This window comes from Thalia democratica, chromosome 2 (assembly GCF_965202585.1).
Source record: "Thalia democratica chromosome 2, ktThaDemo2.hap1.1, whole genome shotgun sequence".
Classification (NCBI taxonomy): domain Eukaryota; kingdom Metazoa; phylum Chordata; class Thaliacea; order Salpida; family Salpidae; genus Thalia; species Thalia democratica.
The window spans coordinates 77,199,218-77,209,213 of record NC_139166.1 but is presented as its reverse complement, the minus strand read 5'-3'; the positions used below and the strand labels follow the sequence as shown (position 1 = coordinate 77,209,213).

General features: G+C 26.6%; 1 protein-coding gene across 1 annotated transcript; it reads right to left on the bottom strand.

The window, feature by feature from the left end:
- Positions 1 to 581: 581 nt before the first annotated feature.
- LOC145829806 (uncharacterized) lies at positions 582 to 8,577 on the bottom strand. The gene is made up of 11 exons (XM_082937673.1): positions 8,448 to 8,577; positions 6,320 to 6,439; positions 5,928 to 6,123; positions 5,497 to 5,604; positions 5,186 to 5,229; positions 4,908 to 5,067; positions 4,553 to 4,702; positions 4,099 to 4,249; positions 2,637 to 2,742; positions 1,347 to 1,458; positions 582 to 781 (listed from the first exon to the last, which is right to left on the bottom strand). Exons 1-11 carry the CDS (start codon positions 8,574 to 8,576, stop codon positions 726 to 728), a joined length of 1,332 nt encoding a protein of 443 aa, XP_082793799.1. The 5' UTR covers position 8,577; the 3' UTR covers positions 582 to 725.
- Positions 8,578 to 9,996: the final 1,419 nt, after the last annotated feature.

The following is a 9,996-nucleotide window of genomic DNA, read 5'->3' as shown; positions in this document are numbered from 1 at the left end:
TTGTGACATAATTAGATCATATTCATTTTTTTTTTTTTTGACATTTATCATTTAATTAATTTTCATTACCAGTAACTATATGTATGTTCTTTTTCAATTTCAATTTTAAAATAATAACAGCTAGGTGGCGCTTTTCGTATTAGCTTTTGTGAGTTTGGTCAAGTTTATCAACCTTGAATTAAAATACATAAATTTAACACTTAAAAAAAGTTAGTCTATAAATATTGACAAGTTTTGAAAAGTTCGTCGGTAGTTTGGATTGATATATGCAAATTAGCAAAAGCTTGTCACAAAAGTTCGTCGAAAAAGACGACTATAGGAAGTATTTACCATATTTACTTACAAAATGTACTAATATATGAAATTAAAATAAATTTACTTATAGTTCACAATTAATTTTTTCAACAAGTTTAGTAATCTATATACCAAACCAATGCCAATAATAACACACATCATAATAATTAAAAGCAAGAAACAAAATGAAAGTTCTGTAAAAATATTTATCTTAAGATACGCTTTAACACAACTGATTTTTTCTATAAATTTTTTACTAAAAGAGTGGCAACCCTGTAATAATGAAAAACTACTTCAAAGTTACAGCCAAGTCAATATTTTTTAATTTAAACACAAACTAAAAAAATATTCTCAGGTATGCTCCAACACAACGACGGATCGATATACAAGCCACTCCCACCTCCTCCCAGGGGTAAGAAGGAAAAAGAGTTTTATAAGAGAGTTTTTGAGGGGGATTGTAAAGACCCTGTGTTGTTGACGCTGAGACCTGTTTAATTAATTATTGTTATACTCATAGTACTAAAACTGTATAAATAATTGATAAACAAACAATTTTCATTGTCTTTTTCAAAACATGCTTCTAATTAAACTTATAGCTCTAAAAATTAAAATCAAATGTTGTTCGTTATATAAATAAAACTGAAAAGCATCCATATTGTAAATATGTATTGAATTAATCATGACTCTGTTACCGTTTTACTAATTTGAAAATAGTCATGTAAACATAAAGATGAAAATAGCGGTTAAAAGTAATTTTATGTTTTTCAATAGTTTTTAAGGCTACGCGTCATGACTTCATAATAGGCGTCATTATGTCATAATGGGTTAAAAGGAGTTACGACATGAATCACCTTAAATGTTTTTTTTTAGGTAATTTAAATTTTAAAGTAAAAAAAAGTTTAAACGTAACTTTTATGTAAAAAGTATAATCTATTTTATTGAAGTTTATACCGACTGGTTGAAAAATATATGTAAAAATGTATAAGTTCACTATATCTCATAAAACCTTTTTTATCTTTAATAAAGATATTAAATTAAATAAACAAACACACCATATTTCATGACATGTATTCTCTTCCCACTAGGGATGAAAATCTCCACGTCTCCATCTCCGTCAACATCTTGGACTGCCGGGGTCCCCACTGAATATTTATCAGAAAATATCTGAAAAAAAAAAGATTTTAGAAAATATCTGAAATAAATATAATAAATTCCCACTGAATACTTATCAGAAAATATCTGAAAAAATTAGATTTTCTAAAATATCTGAAAAAATAAAAATAAAAATAAGTTTCCACTGAGTATTTGTCGGAAAATATCTGAAAAATATGACAATTAAACTTCCGAATATATAATTTTATCTAATGTATAAGTTGGATGAAAATGTTTATGTGAAAAATCTAAATAATTAGGTGAAAAAAAATTAAAGGAAAATATAAAACTAATCACAACAAATAACTTGTCTGAAAGTATCTAGATAAAAACAGTTTTATAATTATTACAGTTTTAAAATTTTAGTAATTTAGTTAAAGATCGTGTGGCCAAAATTAAACACAACAATTGTATATAAGTTCTTTTAAACAAGAACAACTAACTTTATTGAAAATGAAAAACTATATAAGCCAATTTTTGAATTAAGGATTTAAATAATAAGTAGGTTTAAATAGCTAGCATGTTTATCCTTAATGATTAAGTAGCTAGTAAATTGAATTTTTAGTAATTTGTGGACTGAGAGTTATGGGTTAAGGTTTATATGTTATAGTTAAAAAGTTTTATGGTTTTAATGAACTGCTAGACTTTGATTTATTTTTGTGGTTTAATACTGATCATGTTTCTCTTTTTGATTTTAATTGATTAAGAATAGATTTAAGCAGTTGCATTTACTTGTAATAACAATTCTATTAGTTTTTCTTTTCACAGATTATTACAAACAATACAATTTTTTACTCAAATAGTTAACTATAAGAGATCTTCAGTTGTTGGTAATTCTCATTTAAATAGAACTTTTTATTGGTTAATTTAAAGGAAATTACAACAATAATACAATAAAATACAAGTAGTAACTTTCTACTAAGTTTGAGTTAACAAGATTTTGAACAACTAGGTTTTAGATTTTTATTAAAACTGTGTAGTTTTTTTTGACTTTTCTATAAAATAATAAGTACACATAATAACTTAATAACATTATAACTAATAAAAAACTTTTTATTTGCTTTAAGTAGCTCTAGTAGAATAAGTTTTTTTAACTGAACTACATACATCATAACGACAACAACTATTTAAACCATTTTTAAACCTATAACTTTTTTAGAAAAAAAAGTTCTATAAAAATGTATAACTACCTCTTCAACTTTATATTCCCATTTCACAAAGTTCCAATTAATCGGTGAAACAACGTAAACTTTTCCATCGCTACCCCCTGACACTAGGATATTTGGGCGCATAGCTCTGTAAAAAAAATAATGATTGTTAATTATATTTAAATATTTTTTAAACTTATCTTCAATATTGGACAAAAGTTAAATACACACAAAAACGTGTTATAAAAAAAATAAATTCCAGGTAATTTCATTTTATTTTTCTACCATCGCCTCTTGGTACTTAGATGTTTAAAATCAGGCAAGTCAAATAGCAAGTATGGTAGGAGCTTTTGAATTTATTTATAATGTTTGTTTTATACACATTGTTGTTCATCAGTACTAGAATGGGTGCACGACAATTTACATTCTTAAAAAAAGATTCCAAGGACCTTAACTCAAAAAGTACTGTATATTTTGAAAATATAAAAAAATACGTTTGTAAGTCTTGTTAATATCTAGCTTTTTTTTGAAAAAGTTTAAATACTCTCTGAGATATGGCTAAAATTAACTTAAAAATATAATTATTTTTAACAAGTTAAAAATATTTAAAATTTTGCAAAAAATAAAAAATTGCCTGTAGATATTAATAAGACCTACAAACGTATTTTTAATTTTTTAAAAAGCACATTAATTTTTGAAATATCATCTAAATAACTGTTTGTCTAGCACGAATACTTTTTTAAAAACCTAGTTTTTAAAAACTAACTTTTAGCATGGAATGAAAGCGTGAACTAGATTTTCATTTTGAAATTTTAACTTTAATGCAATTTAAAAAAAGTGCGTTTATTTCCGTCAAACTAATAAAATTGTAGAACTTTTATATTTAAAGATAAAAATTAAAGATCTTAGTTAATAAACAAGGAGAACAATATAATTTTCAATATTCTAAGATTTTGTTTTCAAAATGATGTTTAACTTAAGAATATATTATCAGCTAATGATGAAATCTTGTTCAAGTAATATTGTAATAAAAAGTAACAATTTTCGAACTGTTGAATTAATATATTCAAACTGTTGCAAAAAGAGGTAAATAAGAACAAAAACTTTTAGTCATAACTAAAAATTTTGCTCGTAAATTAAACTTGTTATACAAGGTTTTTGTCTTTTTATTTTTAGTAGTTCGGTTCAACTCAGACACAAAAGTAGTTACTGTCTTTGTTTGTCATTACTTGAAAAAAATACATTCAAAATTATATGAATTAAACATTCGAGTTTAAAAAAGTTTTATATGCTAAAACTTTCAAATTTTTAGGGTAGAAGAAATGTGAGCTTCTAAAAAAAATAGATAATAATTTATTAGACAATCAAACATTTGAAAACCTGTATAAAACTATGAAAAGTAATTAAAGTAACATCCAAGTACTAACATTATCGTACGTGGCTTTACAAATGTGCTTCAAATATCCTAAACATAAACTAATTAAACAAAAAAACAAAAACTTACATTCTAGGATCTTTCGGATAGAACAAATGAGCGCTTCTGGGGCTTATCAAATAATTTTTCGTCTTCGAAGTCCATTCTGCCAGCACGTGACTTCGCCACCGTCCGGTACCGAAGTTGCCGTCCATCGGTGCCTCGTACGCCATCAAGCGACCTGTTGCAATTTAGGGAAATTCTTAAAAGTTGTTTGTTTTATGGCAATTTTTAATGAGTTGGTTTTTAATAGGTTAAATTGGTTTAAACAAGGTTGACCTTTAAACTAAACAGCAATAACTGTTTTGAAATTGACTTTGTTTGTTGAGGGTTAGAATTATTAAAAACAAACCTTTTCATTAAGGTATTAAACATTAAAAATGACATCTTTTAACATGGGTATGGTACGTGTAAACTATCAAGTGTACTTGATACAAGCATTTTAAAGAATAATAAAATAATCAACTATGACGTCACATCTCACCTGGTCGACCGGAAATGGCTGCCACTGTGACGATGAGTTCGGGTCGCTGGTCCCCGTTCAGATCCCCGACCTCGATGTGGACAAACTGGTCGTATTTGGCTATGACCCTGGACTTTATCCGGTGGGTCTGCGTCCAATCGTTGTCCATGTCTGTTTCATAATAGGGGAATTTTGATTTAAAGTTTTTGGTATGAATGATGAATTTATTAAAATTTTTAATATTAATTGTTTTACGTTTTTTTTTCAGTACAACCAATACAATGTTTTAAAAAATAAATGTATTAACATTAACAGACACAGTTATCTTATTTGTCCTCATTTTACAAAACAAAAAAGTAATTATGACGTCACAAACCGTCGCTCCAGTACACAGTGATCTGATTGGTTCTCCTTCCCGCCACGGCGAACAGCTTGTGCCTCCTCATTTTCCTCTTGGGCCATCTCAGCATGCGGAATTCCCCTCCTCCTACGTCATCAGTCACGTTTGATATCCGCGTTTCCACCCAAGCCGCTCCCTGATTGGTTAATTTTTTTTGTATCGAATATTTTACCTGATTTGTTGCAGAAGATATAACTTTTATATTTAGTACATGTATGTTAATTTATTTATACTTAAAATATTGAACATTTTACCTGATTACTTGAAGGCTGCCGCAACCAAATCAGGGATGCCCCGTCTGTAAAAGTAAAACTAGTTTATTCATGATGTGTTTTGTGATAGTTGAGTTTTTTTTAATTATTTTATTTACTGCTTTTATTTTTTATCACGGAAACAGCCAAAGTATTAAAACATTCAACAATAGTTAAAGCTCATAAGTGCTCTCTTGTTAAAATAGTATATGTATATTCTTAGAAATTATTTTTCTAATTGACAGTTGTCACAGTTCAATATGCAAACTATGTAAAAAATATATATTACACACTTATTTATTCTTACAAACCACCTTTAGTCTCCTTGACAGTGACGCAATCTTTCCTCCCATCTATGTCCATATCGACCCATTCTGTGTGACGAAACACCGCTTGTGGGGCGTAGAATATCTTTGAGGGCCCTGTGAAAGTTTTAAAGTTGTTTATAAAAATTGAAGACATTTTTGAGGTGCAATACACAATCTGAACATAATTTAGAAACTTTAGTTAAATAGTTTAAAAATATCTTGTTAAATACGTTACCAAACAACATTGTAATAATGTTTTTTTAAACACTTTATAAAGACTTTAAAATAACAAACGACGTTTAATAATTTACTCCACGAATAACAATGTTTATTTTTTTACAGCGTACTAATAACTTGTACAATAATCTATAAAAGTCCTATCCTAGTAACTTACAACAACTAGTCCCTGTTACAACAAAACCCAAAAACCAACTAACGCCAAGATTGTTCCGTTTCCATGTTCAAGAGGTAAATAGCGCCCTCCGTCGACTGAATCCCGTTGAAATTTCCCGCGGTGATCCACCACACCAGCGAGGGTTGGCTTTCGAAGGTTTTTTGGGGCAATACACCGATTTTTGTGGGGAAAGGCAAATGTCCGCTCCCCGTAACAACCTTGGTTACTGACGGGATCGACTGTTGCCATTAAATTTTATTTTAAATTGCTTATTGTTAACCAAGAATTCGTTAAAAATAAGAATAAAGTTAAGTTGAAATATAACTAGTGCAATTAATTTCAACCAACTAAAAAGTCAGTACTGATTTAAATAAAACAATTAAAAATAAGTACAATATTAAAACAACAATAAAAATTTATTATTTTTCAACTTACTTTCGGGTGGCTCATGAGTTTCGGGAGGTCTTCGACTAACCGGTTTTGTCCGTTTGCTGTCGTATAAGCGAGGTCGAAAGTTGCTAGTGTTTGTGAAGTTGACGAATGAGGTTTTAGTATCTGAAAAAAATATATATAAAAATTTCAGTTTTTAAAGATAAGTTGTTAATGTTTGTTAACTTGGTGAATGATGTTTCAAAACCGGTAAAAATGAAATTTATTAAGCAAATGCATCAACATCTAAGCAATTTGTGAATGTCTAATGAAGTTTTAGTATCTATTTAGAAATGTACATGATTGTCTTTAGTATCTAAAAAAGTTTTTGAAAATTATTTTTTGCAAACTGATTTGTAAAGACAGATGTTTTTCATTTTATTTTTTTCTATCAGTTGTTTTACATTCGTCAAAAACTTTTGAGATTGTCTATAAATACTGTCCGGGTAGAATTGTTAAAAGATTTATTATAATTTTTTTCAGTATTTTGCTTTAGATGCATAAAATTTTCAATAAAAAGTATGTTAATTAAATTTTTTTTTACAAACCATCATTTTTAATTTTTTTAAATCTCTTTTAAAATATTTTACGCAAAATTAAAGAACTTATTTATAAAAAGATGATAAGAAAGGGGAAACCTTTATCCAAGCCAGCACTTTATTTTACAGCGTAGTATGATACATAAATTGTTACAAATGGTTTGGAATAAAAAAAGACAAAGTATAAAATATTAAGCCAATAACTTGAAAAGCTATTGTAAATTAGTAAATTAAGAGTGAATTACAAAACTAATTTTTTTTTTAATTTTTAAATTTTCACAATGTAAAAAATGCAAAATAAATGACGTCACTGCGTAGAAACTACAAGTAAGAATGCTAATTAAATTAGTTTTCGGCGAGTTTTGTACATAGTTTTTAAACAGAAAATTTGGTTTAGTATTTCAGCTAAACTAGAAGCTAAACCTATAATTTGTTTAAAACATTTTCAACATGCTTAATAAGTTGTTTTACTTTGAATGACAGTTATTGTTATGGTAGTAAAATTTCTACAATTTTTTTTATTCAAGTTTCTTAATTATTTTATCATTTCATTTTGCTCCAAACAAGATGTTAAATTAAATTATTTTAAAAAAAGAGATAATAACTTTTGTTTTGTATCCATAAACACCAAGCCCATATTATACAGAAATTAGAACAAAAGATATAAATTTTTGGTAACATAACTTTTAATCTAAAATTTAAGCTACTTTTTGTATTTTCAAACAACGCAAATTGCATTCTTTAAAAGGTATACGAAATAGGTATAGAACTAAAAACGTGAAGAACTGGTAAAAATGAAGTATTTAATTTTTCTAGTTTTGTTTTTAAACAAAATTTTAGAGAAAAAGTAAGCTTTTTTAAATATCAATTTGTTTTAGTAAGAAACTCAATAAACTTTAACTAAAATAAACTTTGTAAGTTTCTTTAGAAAGATACTAACTTCTTAAAATATATACAATCTACATATAAATTATAATTTTTTTTTAAGTAATATTTAGCTGTCGAAGTTAAATATGCTTTATTTAAATTATAGAAGAATTAATCATTAAGCTACAAAAAAAGCATCAACTCTTATTGCAACAAATTAGATTTATTTATAAAAATTTTTGCTAGTAAAAACTTATAGTAAAATAATTTTTATAACAAGATTCAATAAACGAAAAACAAAACTTTACAAACTAACTTAATACAACAATACTTTTATTTCAAAGTTAAACTAACTAAGCTGAAATAATAATGTGTTAAGTTAAATTATGTTTAAATATCTACTTAAAAACATAATTAACAACTACTTCGTTATTTTTAAAGAGTAAATATCTCATTATTTTATCATAATTACTATAATTATAACTAGAAACAGCTAACCTAAAAGTTTTATCTATTTTAACTTATTACTTATTAATATTTGTAAATATCTTATAACTAAGTTGATATTTAGTATCATAATAAAAAGATCAGTAATTTTGTACATTTTAACTAGAAATACAACTTACATGAGCACAAACCAACACTAACAGTCAATAGTTTATTGACAACACAAGCCAAACAAAAATAAAAAGTGTCTGTATTTACTTTGTAACAAGTACAAAACTAACGTGAGCAGATATCGGCTCCATTACCATCGGGATATCATACATCGACGTTGCCACATACTTATCAACTTTCTGATTTGCAAAAACACAAAAAACATTCAACAAAAATAAAAACAAAATTTTATGCTTCATGCTTGTACAGAAAAACTTCTACAATATTGTGTGTATTGTACAAGTCTGAGTATTTATTTGCCTTGAGGACATTTTACTTACCGGTTTTTTCTCCTCTAATTGTTTTTGTACTTGATTCTATTGCAAACCTTTTGGGTTTTTATGACAAATAAGGCTACTATTTTTCTGTCTTTTCTTCGGCAATTGTGCTGTTTTTTTCAGTAAAACGTATTCTCATAAAAAGCAACTTTTTGTAAGCTGAACTAAATACACGTGGTAAGTCGTTTTGACCTTTCCTCAGTATGTAGGTTTGTATTTGAGTGCAAACTTGTAAAATAAAAACTTTTCAATTTACTTTTTTTTTTTCAAAACATGTGCACGTATTAAGTTTTTTTTTTTGTGGTCCTTAAAAATAAGATATTGTTACTTAATGTTCTCATTTTCTTTTTTTCTGTTGCTTGATCTGGCTAGTAGTTTGTGCTTTTCAGGACAAACAACTAAATTTTATTTTTTTAAGGGTAAACTTTGATTGATCAAGTATTTCCCTTTTCGTTAGATCATCCTTTTTTAATTGTTAATTGCGTATGATAACTACTAAAACTTAATAAAAGGCATAATTGTTTGAAAATAATATCATTAGCAAAAGTACATATGCTCGTATATGGTAATTTATCATTTAAATTTTTGTTTGCTCGTTTATGGTGAATACTATTTTGAAATTTATACAAATTTTATTTGTTGTTAGAACTTGTAAATAAAAGTTAAGTTAAAAAAAATATATTTATTTCTTGCCTATATATATTTAAAAACTCGCAAAAACTTGTTTTTATTTATTATAACAATCAATAAATAGTTGAAAAGTTATTTTCGCAGTTTAATTAATCTTTTTGTTTTACTTAAACGGACAAACTTTTTAGCATAAATAACAAAATTGTATTTTTCTTAGTTAAATTAGTAATCACACACGCTTCCAATTGCATAATAGTTAAAGCAGTATGATTAAGTAGAACTGAAAAACAAAATCTAATTTCCTAAAAAAGATTTTTTATATAATAAATAAAACTAGTTTATGTTTATGTGGCCCTCGAGCATGTAAATTTGGTCAACTAAACAAAACAAAATTTAAATTGAAATTTTCAAAATAGAAAAATAAATTATAATAGTTTGTTTTTAAGTTTCTGAATATCATTTAAAAATCATTTATTATGCTTAAGCCTTAGATGTGAAAAAAGACAGATAGTAAATCTAGAAGTTTTTCTTTAAAGTTTAGACTTTACTTTTCCTTTTAAACAACAAAAGCTTACGTACTTGGATAAATTACTTATATAATATTGCAAAGTTTTTTTAATTGGCAATTTTACATGTTTTTAACTTTTAAAAACACGGTGACTGGGTTGAAGTAACTGTTGTACTTTTTTTGTTTCAAAAAGTTGCAACCCGA

What these genes read in the sequence shown, in the direction of transcription:
- LOC145829806 (XM_082937673.1), bottom strand. Translation starts at nt 8,576, where the DNA reads ATGAAGCATAAAATTTTGTTTTTATTTTTGTTGAATGTTTTTTGTGTT. An exon ending in CACTGTCAAGGAGACTAAAG is followed by an intron (nt 5,230 to 5,496) that starts GTGGTTTGTAAG and finishes TTACTTTTACAG; the next exon opens with ACGGGGCATCCCTGATTTGG. An exon ending in TATCCGAAAGATCCTAGAAT is followed by an intron (nt 2,743 to 4,098) that starts GTAAGTTTTTGT and finishes TTTTTTTTACAG; the next exon opens with AGCTATGCGCCCAAATATCC.